The sequence below is a fragment of the Mytilus trossulus genome, chromosome 12 (genome assembly GCF_036588685.1).
Source record: "Mytilus trossulus isolate FHL-02 chromosome 12, PNRI_Mtr1.1.1.hap1, whole genome shotgun sequence".
NCBI classification, from domain to species: Eukaryota; Metazoa; Mollusca; class Bivalvia; order Mytilida; family Mytilidae; genus Mytilus; species Mytilus trossulus.
In genome coordinates this window covers 52,613,405-52,629,938 of record NC_086384.1, presented here as the reverse complement: position 1 = coordinate 52,629,938, position 16,534 = coordinate 52,613,405, and the positions used below count along the sequence as shown (strand labels likewise).

The window sequence follows — 16,534 nt, the reverse complement described above, 5'->3', positions numbered from 1 at the left end:
GTTTGAGATTATTTGAAGGTATGTTGCTTCATATTGCAAAATTTATGAACTTTTTAAGACAATTTATTGCATGCATTAATTGTCAACTTTATTTTGTGAAGGGGAAACAATTTGTCAAGTTTCACTTTCACTTTGCAAGTTTTGACAGCTGTTGCCTAATAATCGACAAAAATGATCAAAGTAATTAATTTAATGTGGTATTTATATTGACAGAGACATGATGGTTTTAACCAAAGCTGATTATTATTTGAATCAATGTAAGATGGGAAGGAAAACAGCTCTTTTTTGCATTTACCATGTTTACCATATTTGATGACCATACACTTCATGCTTCATTTTGTTAAAGAAACTTGAAAACTGATATGAACTAATATAAATAACTGTTTCTCTGAAAAACTGACCTAAGAGGGACCCGCTCCAGTCACGCTTCAGTGATTCGCTATATAAGCAACCAAGAAGTGCTCCCCCCTAAATTCTGCCTCTGCTCGATATTAAAGAAAAATATATAGCCTAAAGTGTCTTACCCATATATTCTAAAATCTGTCAAAGTCAACAATGTTCTGAGTAGTTAGGCTGACATCCACAAATGGGTACCACAGGGTTCTATACTAGGGCAATTTTTGTTTAGCATTTTTATAAATGAGAATTTTTTGGGCGTTAAAAATGGTAGTTTATATAACGATACATGTACAGATGACAATACTCTGTCTTTCTGCACTGCAGATTTTGATTATTAACTTCAATTTTGGGATCTGTCACAGATTCAAAAATATTTATTGATTTGTTTCAAGGTGAATAAAATACATATAATTTTGTGTAGTACCTGAAATGACCTTAATATACTATAGTTTCTTTGTGAATTTTAAAAAGTGAAAATAAACCAATCATATAAGAACACTTTTATCAATCTTTGATTTTTATGAATAGAGCTTTCGTTGCTATCAATGTATTATTTGTTTTTTCTCTTCAACAGATTAGATTATCATGTAAACCTTGAGATGACCCTGTGAGTTGTATATCTTCAGTCGGCAGGTGTCTATAGCTTTATATCATTCAGGATGAGAAGTTCCTCTAGTTTGGAGAGAAAGCTCAATAAGCATGCAACAACTATACTAATTGGAGGAATATTTTTTACATTCAGCATTCTTTTTTTCTTGTCATTTTGTCAAATGCCTTGTGAAGACCAAACATATGCAGCAATGCATAAGGACCAATCGGATCAGGGCTACTGGAACTTATCACCAAGAAAGTCCTTTTCTTGTTTTTTATTCATAAGTGTATTGTCATCGCCAAAAAATATGCATGAAAGAGATGTTATTAGAGAAACATGGGGAAATGATTTACTGAAAGATATTGTTCTTCGATTTGTTGTTGGTATTGGGAATTTGAATAAAGAAGAGAAAGATTCGCTTAGTAGAGAACACATGCTGCATAAAGATTTACTCTTGTTAAATTTCAATGAAAGTTTTAATGCTCTAACCTTGAAAGTAAAAGAGACATTCAAATGGGTTGATAACAATGTTGATTTAAAGTTTTTTTTAAAAGTCGATGAGGATTCTTTTGTGAGAACAGATGCCCTAATGAGAGAATTGAAACTAAAAACCAACAAAAGGCTTTATTGGGGATTTTTTGATGGGAGAGCTCTGGCAAAACAGAAGGGAAAGTGGGAAGAGAAGGACTGGATTCTTTGTGACAGATATTTACCATATGCTCTGGGAGGTGGATATGTTTTATCAAGTGACCTTGTACATTATGTGTCTTCAAATTCTAAACTTTTAAAAGCTTTTAAGAATGAGGATGTATCTCTCGGTGCTTGGCTTGGACCATTAGATATAAACCGAGTTCATGATCCAAGGTTTGATACAGAATATAAATCTAGAGGTTGTAAAAACTCATATTTAGTCACACATAAAATATCATCAATGCTAATGCGAGAGTATGATAATAATTTACAGAAATTAGGACATCTTTGTAGTCGAGAATTCCAAGTTAGAAAATCATATGTATACAATTGGAGTAATCCACCATCAAAGTGTTGTGAAAGGATTGATTCATCTGTTCCATAAATATAATAAAATCATTTAAAACCATTCAGTACATTTGTAGTACATTTTGTTATAACTGATATTTAGAACATCAATACTGTGACTTTATTTATTTTTCTTAGATTGCGAAAAAAATTCCTGTTAGTGGGTATGTATTTTCATGGTTTTGTCGAATTATGCATACATGGCATACAACCTGATAAAATTAAAACTCTTAACATTTGAATTCCTGGTTCACCTGTACCAAAGAAAACAACAAAAAATGGTATCCAACACATAATGAATTCACAGTATGGCAAATAAATTATTGTAAGTAGTAAGTAAATTAGTAGACAGGATAGATACTAAATGTACATATGCTACAAAGACTAGTTCAAATGCCATGTTATCTCTTTTCGAATTTTCTTTTATTTCTATAAATTGGTATAAAGTAGTCTAGACAATGGTAAAAAAATTATTTCTAAATATTGGTATAAAAAAGTCTAGATAAGACCACAGATGAAGTAAAGATTGTTGATGGTTAAAGTAGTCTAGATAAGACCGTGGATGAAGTAGATATTGTTGATGGTTAAAGTTGTCTAGATAAGACCACAGATGAAGTAAAGATTGTTGAAGGTTAAAGTTGTCTAGATAAGACCACGGATGAAGTAAAGATTGTTGATGGTTAAAGTTGTCTAGATAAGACCAAGGATGAAGTAGACATTGTTGATGGTTAAAGTTGTGTAGATAAGACCAAGGATGAAGTAGATATTGTTGAATGTTAAAGTTGTCTAGATAAGACCATGGATGAAGTAGATAATGTTGAAGGTTAAAGTAGTCTAGATAAGACCAAGGATGAAGTAGACATTGTTGATGGTTAAAGTAGTCTAGATAAGACCACGGATGAAGTAAAGATTGTTGATGGTTAAAGTTGTCTAGATAAGACCGTGGATGAAGTAGATATTGTTGATGGTTAAAGTTGTCTAGATAAGACCACAGATGAAGTAAAGATTGTTGATGGTTAAAGTTGTCTAGATAAGACCACGGATGAAGTAAAGATTGTTGATGGTTAAAGTTGCCTAGATAAGACCACGGACGAAGTAGATGTTGTTGAATTAGGTCAAAGTAGTCTAGATAAGACCACGGCTGAAGTAAAGATTGTTGATGGTTAAAGTAGTCTAGATAAGACCACGGATGAAGTAAAGATTGTTGATGGTTAAAGTTGTCTAGATAAGACCACGGATGAAGTAGATGTTGTTGAATTAGGTCAAAGTAGTCTAGATAAGACCACGGACGAAGTAGATGTTGTTGAATTAGGTCAAAGTTGTCTAGATAAGACCACGGATGAAGTAAAGATTGTTGATGGTTAAAGTAGTCTAGATAAGACCACGGATGAAGTAAAGATTGTTGATGGTTAAAGTTGTGTAGATAAGACCATGGATGAAGTAGATATTGTTGAAGATTAAAGTGGTCTGAATTAGACAATGGATGAAGTATATATTGTTGAAGGTTAAAGTAGTTTAGATGAGACCATGGATGAAATAGTTATTGTTGAAGGTTAAAGTAGTCTAGATACGACCATGGATGAAGTAGGCATTATTGAAGGTTACAATAGTCTAGATAAGACCATGGATGAAGTAGATATTGTTGAAGGTTAAAGTAGTGTAGATAAGATCATGGATGAAGTAGATAATGTTGAAGGTTAAAGTAGTCTAGATAAGACCAAGGATGAAGTAGACATTGTTGATGGTTAAAGTAGTCTAGATAAGACCAAGGATGAAGTAGACATTGTTGATGGTTTAAGTTGTCTAGATAAGACCATAGACGAAGTATAGATTGTTGAAGGTTAAAGTAGTCTAGATAAGACCAAGGATGAAGTAGATATTGTTGAAGGTCAAAGTATTCTAGATAAGACCATGGATGAAGTAGATAATGTTGAAGGTTAAAGTAGTCTAGATAAGACCAAGGATGAAGTAGACATTGTTGATGGTTAAAGAAGTCTAGATAAGACCACGGATGAAGTAAAGATTGTTGATGGTTAAAGTTGTCTAGATAAGACCGTGGATGAAGTAGATATTGTTGATGGTTAAAGTTGTCTAGATAAGACCACAGATGAAGTAAAGATTGTTGATGGTTAAAGTTGTCTAGATAAGACCACGGATGAAGTAAAGATTGTTGATGGTTAAAGTTGCCTAGATAAGACCACGGACGAAGTAGATGTTGTTGAATTAGGTCAAAGTAGTCTAGATAAGACCACGGATGAAGTAAAGATTGTTGATGGTTAAAGTAGTCTAGATAAGACCGTGGATGAAGTAGATATTGTTGATGGTTAAAGTAGTCTAGATAAGACCACGGATGAAGTAAAGATTGTTGATGGTTAAAGTTGTCTAGATAAGACCACGGATGAAGTAGATGTTGTTGAATTAGGTCAAAGTAGTCTAGATAAGACCACGGATGAAGTAAAGATTGTTGATGGTTAAAGTAGTCTAGATAAGACCACGGATGAAGTAAAGATTGTTGATGGTTAAAGTTGTGTAGATAAGACCATGGATGAAGTAGATATTGTTGAAGATTAAAGTGGTCTGAATTAGACAATGGATGAAGTATATATTGTTGGAGGTTAAAGTAGTTTAGATGAGACCATGGATGAAATAGTTATTGTTGAAGGTTAAAGTAGTCTAGATACGACCATGGATGAAGTAGGCATTATTGAAGGTTACAATAGTCTAGATAAGACCATGGATGAAGTAGATATCGTTGAAGGTTAAAGTAGTGTAGATAAGATCATGGATGAAGTAGATAATGTTGAAGGTTAAAGTAGTCTAGATAAGACCAAGGATGAAGTAGACATTGTTGATGGTTAAAGTAGTCTAGATAAGACCAAGGATGAAGTAGACATTGTTGATGGTTTAAGTTGTCTAGATAAGACCATAGACGAAGTATAGATTGTTGAAGGTTAAAGTAGTCTAGATAAGACCAAGGATGAAGTAGATATTGTTGAAGGTCAAAGTATTCTAGATAAGACCATGGATGAAGTAGATAATGTTGAAGGTTAAAGTAGTCTAGATAAGACCAAGGATGAAGTAGACATTGTTGATGGTTAAAGTAGTCTAGATAAGACCAAGGATGAAGTAGATATTGTTGAAGGTCAAAGTAGTCTAGATAAGACCATGGATGAAGTAGATAATGTTGAAGGTTAAAGTAGTCTAGATAAGACCAAGGATGAAGTAGACATTGTTGATGGTTAAAGTAGTCTAGATAAGACCAAGGATGAAGTAAACATTGTTGATGGTTAAAGTTGTGTAGATAAGACCGTTGATGAAGTAGATATTGTTGAAGGTTAAAGTTGTGTAGATAAGACCGTGGATGAAGTAGATATTGTTGAAGGTTAAAGTAGTCTAGATAAGATCATGGATGAAGTAGACATTGTTGATGGTTAAAGTTGTCTAGATAAGACCGTGGATGAAGTAAAGATTGTTGATGGTTAAAGTTGTCTAGATAAGACCACGGATGAAGTAGACATTGTTGATGGTTAAAGTTGTCTAGATAAGACCGTGGATGAAGTAAAGATTGTTGATGGTTAAAGTTGTCTAGATAAGACCACGGATGAAGTAGACATTGTTGATGGTTAAAGTTGTGTAGATAAGACCGTGGATGAAGTAGATATTGTTGATGGTTAAAGTTGTGTAGATAAGACCGTGGATGAAGTAGATATTGTTGATGGTTAAAGTTGTGTAGATAAGACCGTGGATGAAGTAGATATTGTTGATGGTTAAAGTTGTGTAGATAAGACCGTGGATGAAGTAGATATTGTTGAAGGTTAAAGTTGTGTAGATAAGACCAAGGATGAAGTAGATATTGTTGAAGGTTACAGTAGTCTAGATAAGACCGTGGATGAAGTAGATATTGTTGAAGGTTAAAGTTGTGTAGATAAGACCGTGGATGAAGTAGATATTGTTGAAGGTTTAAGTAGTCTAGATAAGACCAAGGATGAAGTAGATATTGGTGAAGGTTACAGTAGTCTAGATAAGACCATGGATGAAGTAGATATTGTTGAATGTTAAAGTTGTGTAGATAAGACCAAGGATGAAGTAGATATTGTTGAAGGTTAAAGTAGTCTAGATAAGACCAAGGATGAAGTAGATAATGTTGAAGGTTAAAATAATAAGACAATTGAAATTGAAAAAAAATCTCGTAAAGAAATAGTCAACAGTGCTTCACGATATAAAAATAACAGCATATAATATAAATGTATTACTATGCGATACCATACGGCATATTTTGTTAACATTACACAAAGTTTCTTATTAACAACATATTTGTTGAATTTGCAGGTCGACTGTTTCAAAAAATTATCAGCAGTCATATGGGATTCAATATGTGCGCCTAACCTTGCCTACTCCTTTAAATTTCCATGTGAGTCTTGGGTTTCTTAAGACACTTGTCAAAGACAAGAAAATAGAAAAATGCAAGATCTTTTAATTTCCCATTCAGAAAAAATAATGATGTACTTTCCATTAACAAACCAAACTTTTCTGATAGGGTTTCCATTGATATTCTATACAGGTTTCAAGGGTGCAAAACTCGTTTATATCGCGATTGGTCATGTTTTTATTTAAAGTTAGGTTCGTTCTATTTTAGTATTTTGACGATCAATAATTAAAGTATTTTCAGTAATCCTTAATCTGTACCAGTTCACTGTATTCAATACTGAACTTCTGTTGCCCAGTAAATTAGCTTTCTTGTAATATATATATACACTCACATCTATCATAGATAACAGGAATACATTTTGTATATACGCCAGACGCGCGTTTTGTCTTCAAATACTCATCAGTGACGCTCGAATCCCAAAATTTAAGGTACACCAGTTTTTTGAGAATCCAAGGTTGCAAAACTCGATCATATCGTGCATTGTCAGGTTATTTTTTATTGTAAGTTCTGACATATTCGGTATGTTGTCAATCAACAATCATAAACCCGGATTTGTGCAGTTTGTTCAGTACTTAACTGTTGTTGTCCAGTCCATTTGCTTTCTTATGATATATCGGCAATTATGGGGTTCAAGGTCTAAAACCTCGATTATATTAAGCTTGGTCATGTGTTCTTTCTTATGTAAGGTCTACATCTACATCTACGACATGCTATATCGTCACTCGAAAAATTTTAGTTTGACGTCTTCGAACATGAAAAAGAATTTGAATATATCATGTAATAAACAAGTTCCAAAATGTGCTCAAAATTTATATATAGGTGCTGGTTAAAAACAACATCTATCTTTTGTTTGTGTTAGATAGCCACTACAGAAGAGCTTGGTAAGTTTTGTCTTGAATTCCTCACCGCTCTAAATCTCTAAAAGTTCGTCTGGTAGTTTGTTCCAATTTCTGATGGTCCTAGGAAAAAGCTGTGCTTGTAAATATCTTTTAGTATTTTGTTAATGGAGTCTCGAAGTTATTTTTGGTTTTTAAATGTGTGATGGTATAGGTATAGCAAACTTTTCACGTATGGCTGTATAAAAGAGTGTTATACGTGCTATTTTCTTCTGGTGTCTAGTGGTGTCAGGTTCAATTATTCTAAAAGTTTTGTAACTGTTCCAGTCTCTCTTGAGTAGTTGGTTTTGATAAAGCGTGCTGCACGGCGGTTGACCATCTCAATCTGGTATATATGTTTTTGTAGATGAAGGTCCCATACGCTGCAAGCGTGTTCAGGGTAAAGTCGAACAAGGGCAAGATATGCTGAATTTTCGGCTTCCTCTGGACAGGATCCAACATTTCTTTGTATGAAGCCGAATGCTCTGTTTCCCTGATTTGTGATCTTGTTTGTCCCATGCAATTGTATCGGTTAGCTCAGCTCCTATAGATATGGATGTGATGCGACTGGTACCAGGGTATGTTCATTAATGATTTAGTTGAAGTTTGAATATCATTTGAATATCATTTGACAAATTTTGGCCCAGTTTACTATTTTGTCATCGATGATCGAAATTCATCAATCGATTGAGAAAACAAAATCCGGGTTGCAAACTGAAATTGAGGGAAACATGTCAAATATAGGAGAACTACGACACAACAGAAACAAAACATTAAAATGTAACACACACAGAAACGAACTATAATACAACAATGGTAATTTTCCTGACTCGGTACAGGAAATTTTAAGAAAAAAAATGTGGGTTGAACCTGGTTTTGTGGCACGTCAAACCTCCCGGTTTTATGGCAATGTTAAATATAATATTAAAATGACAACATTACATGACAGGACTATAATACAAATAAAAAGGGAAACACATAGGACAGAGAAGCACACGAATAATAGCTAACAAAAGATACCCGGTTTAAAATTCAATACGCCAGACGCGCGTTTCGTCCACACAAGACTAACCAGTAATTCTCAGATGAAAAAAGTTCGAAGGCAAAAACAGGTACAATAAAATTAACGGTACCAATTTTCTTGCACCAGTTGCGCTTTTCGACAATACATGTCTCTTCAGTGATGCTTGTGGCCAAAATATTTGAAATCAAAAACTTATATAAAAGATGAAGAGCTGTAATCCAAAAGGTCCAAAAAGTAAAGCCAAATCCGTGAAAGGAATCAGAGCTTTGCATGAGGGAGATACATTCCTTACTTTCTAATAATTTCTAATATTTTGTAACAGCAAATTTTAATAACACAAAAAAAATCCGTATTTTCATGCCAGTACCGAAGTCCTGGCTACTGGGCGGGTGATACCCTCAGGGACTAATAGTCCACCAGCAGAGGCATCGTTCCAGTGGTAGTTATAAAATTAACGGTTACCAATTTTCTTGCACCAGATGCGCATTTCGACAATACATGTCTCTTCAGTGATGCTCGTGGCCAAAATATTTGAAATCAAAAACTTATATAAAAAGTTGAAGAGCTTTGAGGACCAAAAGTTCCAAAAAGTTGTGCCCAATACGGCTAGGTTTTCTACCTGGGATAAGAACATCCTTTTTGTTTATAATAATTCATAGTTTTGCAAACACCTTTTAGCTCACCTGACCCGAAGGGCCAAGTGAGTTTTTCTCATTAATTATCGTCCGTCGTCCGTCGTCGTCGTCGTCGTTAACATTTTACATTTTGAACTTCTTCCAGAGAACCACTGAATGGAATGAAACCAAACATGGCATGAATGTTCCTTATGAGATGCTGACCAAGTGTTGTTAATTTGTAGCCGATCGATTATCCAAAATGGCCGCCAGCGGGGAACTCGGTATAACATAGGACCCTATGGGAAATGCATACAAATGACTTCTTTTAGAGAACCACTGAATGGAATGAAACCAAACATTGCGTGAATTTTCCTTATGAGGTGCTGACCAAGTGTTGTTATTTGTAAACGATCCATCATCCAAGGTGGCTGTCAGCGGGGGAATTAGTATAACATAGGACTCTATGGAAAATGCATACAAATGACTTCTTTTAGAAAATCACTTAATGGAATGAAACCAAACATGGCATAAATGTTCCTTATGGGGTGCTGACCAAGTGTTGTTACATTGTAGCCGATCCATCATCCAATATGGCCGTCAGCGGGGGACTTCGTTTAACATAGGACCTTAAATGCATACAAATGACTTCTTTGAGAGATCCGTTGAACGGAATTAAACCAAATATGGCACGAATGTTCCTTATGAGGTACTGACCAAGTGTTGTTACTTTGTAGCCGATCCATCGTCCAAGATAGCTGCCAGCGGGGGACTTGCTTTATTATAGGACCTTATGGGAAATGCATACAATTGACTTCTTTTACAGAACCACTGAATGGAATGAAACCAAACATAGCATGGATGTTCCTTATGATGTGCTGACCAAGTGTTGTTACTTTGTAGGGTGCTATAAACAGTTTCGTACTAACCCTAATGAAACTGAATTGTTTGCCGCAAACTTGCAGCAGACTTGCTGCAAGCTTGCGGCAAACAAAAAGTTTGCAGGAACACAGAAAAAAATGTTTGCAGATGTTTGCCGCTAGCTGCAAACTTCCGGCAAACATTGCTGCAAGCTTGCGGCAAGTTTGCAGAAACATCAATGTTTGCCATAAGATTGCCAGAAAGTTTAAATTAAGAAAGAATGTTTGCCGCAAGATTGCAGAAAACTTTGATCATTCAATATATTTGCCGCAAGATTGCAGAAAACTTTGACCATTCTATATGTTTGCCAGAACATTGCAGGAATTACACAATATTGACTGGGCATGCCTAGTTGGCACTTCCTGGATGCTAACAATTTGAAATTGTGGCTAGGTCATGTTGGTTGTGTTTGGAAATGCATTTCACATATAAGAGATCAAGAAGGCATTTTGGTTCAATAATATGGGATAATCAGTATATGTAACTGTGTAAGTACAAATGATTCATGGAACTGCATGTTTTGATAAAATAATTAATGTTATCATCATACATAATTAAGTAAGCAACTATATATACATGTATGTGTGATTGAAAAACTTACGTTAAGCTATTATACGTTTGAATTTGTTACTGATGTAACTGCACCATCATGATTATGTTTATTAAGATTAAGTTAAATTCTGTATTGCAGTTATACCTAGCTTTATACTCAATACATCTTGAGATTTTACCTTTTTCAGTTTTTAATACAGGTATATTATGTCATTTGAGAATGAATCCTGTCCCTTTTTCAAAACTCAAATGCATGTATGTATTTCCTCACATCTCATGAGTTTGCAAGAATTCTTTCAATGATTGTAAAAAGACAGGAATTGACTTTTTTAAAATGTTACTGTGTAATTTGAAAGAGAATAAATTGAATGTGTCTACACACATGACATTGGTATATGTGTAGTTCCTGCAAGTTTGCCGCAAGTTTGCCACAAAAATTTAACGCAAGCTTGCAGCAAACAATTGCCGCAAGCTTCATTTGCATGGTAAAATGGTTGCGGCAAGTTTGCAGCAAACGTTTGCTGCAAGCTTGCGGCAATGTTTGCTGCAAACTTGCGGCAAATGTTTGCCGCAGGGCTTATTTTTCGGTAAGGGAAAAACTAGGGGTTATTCCCCGTCTAAAAATAACCATGGAGGAAAACCCCTGTTTATTTACTTACTTGGTGGAAAAGTATCATGTTTTTTGTATTTGATTGTAAAAATTAGTTAATTAGCTTTCAATTAAAACAGGTTGAATGATTGAAATAATTTTAAAAATTATATTAAATAAACATATTTCGAGGGGAGACAACACTGTAAACAGTCTGTTTTTTTAGCAGTGAAAATTGAAAACTTATTTGCAGCCACTGTAGCTCTTTTCGGAGCAGGAAACCGTACCCTGAAACAAGATTTTTTTGAAAGGCCAGGTAAAAAAAAATACAAAATTCATACAGTTTTGATTATGAAAAATGTGCATGGATCATGTCTTCATGGGTGTGCACTTGACCTGATTTCAAGTTTTTTATGTTAAAATTATACCTTTTTCCCCCATGTTCATTGGATGAAATTTTTATAATATATTAAAAGTACACATTATTTTTATTTCATTATAAACTAGAGAACATTCTGATTCCAGTGATATCTAGTTTTATACAAGTATCTTTATTAATCAGTCCACCAGTAAGGGTCACATATGCATGGTCCCTCAAAACATGACGTCATAGAAAAAAACTGTTGATTGCACCCGTAGCCGGTCCATCATCCAAGATGGCTGCCAAGGGGGACTTCGTTTAAGATAGGATCCTATGGGAAATACATATAAATGTCTTCTTTTAGAGAACCACTGAATGGAATGAAACCAAACATTGCATTAATGTTCCTAATGAGATGCTGACCAAGTATTGTTACTTTATTGCCGATCCATCATCCAAAATGGCCACCAGCGGTGAGTTTAGTTTAACATAGGACCCTATGGAATACAAAAGTCTTCTTTTCGAGTACCACTGAATGGAATTAAACCCAATGTAGCACGAATGTTCATTATGAGGTGCTTACCAAGTTTTGTAACTTTGTAGCCAAATTTTATCTTTTTTTATATGATTTCAAAAACCCAAGTAGAGTCAGGTGAACGATACAGGCTCTTGAGAGTCTCTAGGTTTTTTTTATAAAATGATTACGGTATATAATAGATATACATGTCAAGGTGGTTCATGGTGTGTATGAGTATATGTTCCATTATATTACATGGAACTGACGTCAAGGAAACTTGGCGATAACTACGGGGCGCCGAATGGGACTCTTGTGGTTTTGTACAAAATTCAATTCTGTCATAACAAAATCATTTTTGTCTTACAAAACTATGTGCTACAGACTTGTTTTGTGAGAACTTCAATTTTGTGATGACAAAATTCATTTGTGTAGAGAAAATTCATTTTTGTCATGACAAAATTCATTTTTGTAGACAAAATTCATATTTGTCATGACAAAAGTCAATTTTGTCTTAAAGGTATGCAAATATAAACATATTTGCATACAAAATTGACTTTTGTTACCTGATATGGAAATTAAATCACAAAAGTCAATTGTGTACGGTAAGATTCAATTTTGTGAAACAAAATTAACTTTTGTGAGACTGAATTGACTTTTGTGAGACAAAATTGACTTTTGTGAGACAAAATTCAATTTTGTCATTTTTGTTGAGACAAAATTCAATTTTGTCATTTTTGTTGAGACAAAATTCAATTTTGTCAATTTTGTTGAGACAAAAGTCAATTTTATTAATTTTGTTGAAACAAAAGTCAATTTTGTAAATTTTGTTGAGACAAAAGTCAATTTTGTTAATTTTGTTGAGACAAAAGTCAATTTTGTCAATTTTGTTGAGACAAAAGTCAATTTTGTCAATTTTGTTGAGACAAAAGTCAATTTTGTGACGACAAAATTCATTTTTATGATGACAAAATTCAATTTTGTAACAACAAAATTGACTTTAATGAGACAAAATTGACTTTAGTGAGACAAAATTGACTTTTGTGAGACAAAATTCAATTTTGTTAATTTTGTTGAGACAAAATTCAATTTTGTTAATTTTGTTGAGACAAAATTCAATTTTGTCAATTTTGTTGAGACAAAAGTCAATTTTGTCAATTTTGTGTAACAAAAGTCAATTTTGTGTAACAAAAGTCAATTTTGTGTAACAAAAGTCATTTTTGTGTAACAAAAGTCAATTTTGTGTAACAAAAGTCAATTTTGTGTAACAAAAGTCATTTTTGTGTAACAAAAGTCAATTTTGTGTAACAAAAGTCAATTTTGTGTAACAAAAGTCGATTTTGTATGCAAATTAGTTCACAGAAACCAAACTAAACTAATTTAAATACAAAATGGACTTTTGTCGCTCAATTTTCAAATTAGGTAACAAAAGTCAAGTCTGTGTAACAAAAATGAATTTTGTCATGACAAAAGTGACTTTTGTCCGCTGATAGATAATTTTGTATGACAAAATTTCAAATTTGTAGTATGATACAAATTTTGTTAAACTGAACTCATTTTTGTTGAACAAAAGTCACTTTTGTCTGTACAAAATTGAATTTTGAGTACAAAACCACAAGAGTCCCTTTCGGCGCCCCGTAATAACTGACTTGTTGGCTCTTTTTTTAAAAGTGCGATGACATTTGCAACTAGCCAGTCCTGTGTCACACTGATCTTCTAATGTTTTTGAAGAAGATTAGCTGTAAATATGGTGATATTGACTCGGCACACTTTAAATATTCTACATATGTTGCCTGGGCCATTAACCTTGATTAGGTTCACTCCCTTAAGTAGTTTGATTAATCCCTCTGTACTGATGTGTAGAGTTGGCATTTCTTTTGATTCAGTTTCAGTTATATTGGGGAAGCTCTTAAATTTAACTCTACAATTCGTACGTGAATACTGATTTAAATTGTGTATTTCAAAAGTTCTTCTGTCGTTCCTTTGCTTCTGTCTATTGTTTCTTCATTAACTTTGAGTGTTGATACTCCCACTGTTTCTCTTTTTAGATTTAATATGTTTCCAGAATTTCCCCCTTTAACTGAATTGGTCTTGTGTTTTTGTTGAAGCTTCTGATGTTGATGGGCTTACTTCTAACATATCAAATATATACTTATTATGTAACAAATCTATATTGCTTGAATTTATCCCAGTGCTCTTTAGTTTGGTAATTCTTTGAATCTTTATGTACTAGTAGTCGTCTTTTTTACGTATCATCTTCTCAATGTGTTGATGCACACAAAGGTAAGTTAAATCTTGGTGTCAGATTTTTAGATGGTATATGTAATTACATTGCTTGAAAATGTGAGTTTTAAAGAGAATCCAGAATTCTTTGATGTTAGGTATGTAGGCACTCAGTTATCCTTAACCTGGATCAGTGCGCTCTATTCAATACTTATTTGTATTGCCATTAATATTATCTTTCTTGGAATATATAGGGTATTACCTAGACTTCTCTTGAGCTGAATTTTAATGTGCGTATTGTTATGCGTTTACTTTTCTACATTGGCTATAGAGGTATAGGGGAGGGTTGAGATCTCATAAACATGTTGAACCCCGCTGCAAGTTTGCGCCTGTCCCAAGTCAGGAGCCTCTGGCCTTTGTTAGTCTTGTATGATTTTTAATTTTAGTTTCTTGTGTATAATTTTGAGTTTAGTATGACGTCCATTATCACTGTACTAGTATGCATATTTTTTAGGGGCCAGCTGAAGGACACCTATGGGTGCTGGAATTCTCGCTACATTGAAGACCCATTGGTGGCCTTCGGCTGTTGTCTGCTCTATAGTCGGGTGGTTGTTGATTTGACACATTCACTATTTCCTTTCTCAATTTTATACCTGCTTTTTTTTAGCATTCAATGGTGACAAACTCGATCCTATCGTGCTTAGTCATGTTCTTTTTTTTTTGCAAGCTCTGGCATTTTCGGTATGTTGTTCATCAATAATCATAAACCTGAACCAGTGCAGTTTATTCAGTACACAACACTTGTTGCCCAGTCCATTATTGAGTTACTTGTATTTATGGGGGTTCAAGGACTACAACCTCGATCATATTGTGTTTGGTCATGTAATTTTTCTTTGGTAAATCTGACTGCTTTCGGTATGAAGGCACTCAGTAATACTTACTCTGGATCAGTGCACTATTCAATACTTTTTTTTTAACTTTTTGTTGTCCAGTATATAAGTTTTCTTGTCATATATAGGGTATACCTATTTTAGAGGGTTCAAGGGTGCAAAATTCTATCATATCGTTATTTTCTTGTTAGATTCCACAGTTTTTGCTGTCAGTCAATAATCATTAACACAGATCTGCGCACTTTATTCAGTACTTAACTGTTGTTGCCCAGTCCATTTGCTTTCTTAGAATATATAGGATTTACCTCTTATTACGGGATTCAAGGATTACAAACTCAATCTTATCGTGCTTGGTCATGTTTAATTTTCTTTGGTAAGTTTGGTCGTTTTTGGTATGATGACGCACACTTATCCTTGACCTGAATCAGTTCACTCTATTCAAAACTTAACTTTTGTTGATCGGTGTATTATCTTTCTTTGGCATGTACCCCTTTTGAAACGTATACAATGTCGATATTTATTATGAACAATTAAGTTGATTACCAACAGGACAGTGAGGACACACCTTAGATATAGATAAGATCTTTCTTTACTCTATTCAAATACCAAATGTCGTCTGTATTTCCTAGCATGGTATTTAACAGGATATGATAATGGAGTAATATGAAAAGTGAAGTGAAGTGAAGCTAATATACAGCTTTAATCACAATATACAGGACATGTATAACAAAATCTACATAATCAACAACACAGTACTCATCAAATAATTCACTCTTTTACATTTCTTTCACCAGATATTGGATTAAATTCTTTTGTTATTGTACATTACAGCTTTTGGATTCTGCTCTTTATCACCTGCTCAAAAACGAAACAAGTTTACACATGGCCAAAAACAGAATAAGATAACAGATGGCCACAATGAGAGCAAGATTACCCATGGCTATAGCAAATGACCATCCAAAGGGGTGAGAGTCAAACCATAGCCAATCAAAAGGGCAAGTCAACCTATGGCCCTACAGGGGACAGGTCAATCCATGGTCAAAGAGGGCAAGTCAACCCTTTGCTGCACAAGTTTTTGCCATTTTTTTTTTGTATAACACAGAATATCAATCTGTCTTTGTCATATTTACAAAAAAAACCTAAAGAATATTAAAGGTCCACTTCATACAGTAGGAAAAATTGACATTTTGGAGATTTTCTTCATCCTTGGGTCCATTCCCCGTAATGATTGATTGACAAAAATTCACCTTCAGCTGTACAATATATGGACAACAAATTTTCTTTTGAAATCATCTGGTACTTATAGGATTTGTTCTGCTTATATTAAATGGAAATGAAAAAAAACCCTACATTCTGTCTGTACCCATGAAATTAGCATAATGAAAATACCAATATAAATAAAACCCTCAAATTTTGAAATAAATTCTACATTCAAGTTTTCTACAGATACTTGTTCTCTATCATAGAACTCAACAGTTAAGTATCAACTCTGCATGAAGAATTTTTAAAATTC

General features: G+C 33.9%; 1 protein-coding gene and 1 long non-coding RNA gene across 3 annotated transcripts; one reads left to right on the top strand and one right to left on the bottom strand.

Moving 5' to 3' along the window:
* The first annotated feature begins 101 nt into the window (after positions 1-101).
* On the top strand, positions 102-2,090 carry LOC134692829 (beta-1,3-galactosyltransferase 6-like). 2 transcript variants are annotated; one of them, XM_063553419.1, is made up of 2 exons: positions 102-180; positions 974-2,090. In XM_063553419.1, the coding sequence occupies exon 2, from the start codon at positions 1,059-1,061 to the stop codon at positions 2,064-2,066; it is 1,008 nt and encodes a 335-aa protein (XP_063409489.1). In that variant the 5' UTR covers positions 102-180; positions 974-1,058; the 3' UTR covers positions 2,067-2,090. The 2 variants fall into 2 exon arrangements, with proteins under 2 accessions (XP_063409489.1, XP_063409488.1); XM_063553418.1 differs by having other exon boundaries at positions 114-257.
* A 13,612-nt stretch (positions 2,091-15,702) lies between these two features.
* On the bottom strand, positions 15,703-16,372 carry LOC134692828 (uncharacterized). Its single transcript, XR_010102279.1, has 2 exons — positions 16,079-16,372; positions 15,703-16,026 (listed from the first exon to the last, which is right to left on the bottom strand). It is a non-coding gene; the product is annotated as an uncharacterized LOC134692828 (long non-coding RNA).
* Positions 16,373-16,534: the final 162 nt, after the last annotated feature.

What these genes read in the sequence shown, in the direction of transcription:
- LOC134692829 (XM_063553419.1), top strand. Translation starts at nt 1,059, where the DNA reads ATGAGAAGTTCCTCTAGTTTGGAGAGAAAGCTCAATAAGCATGCAACA.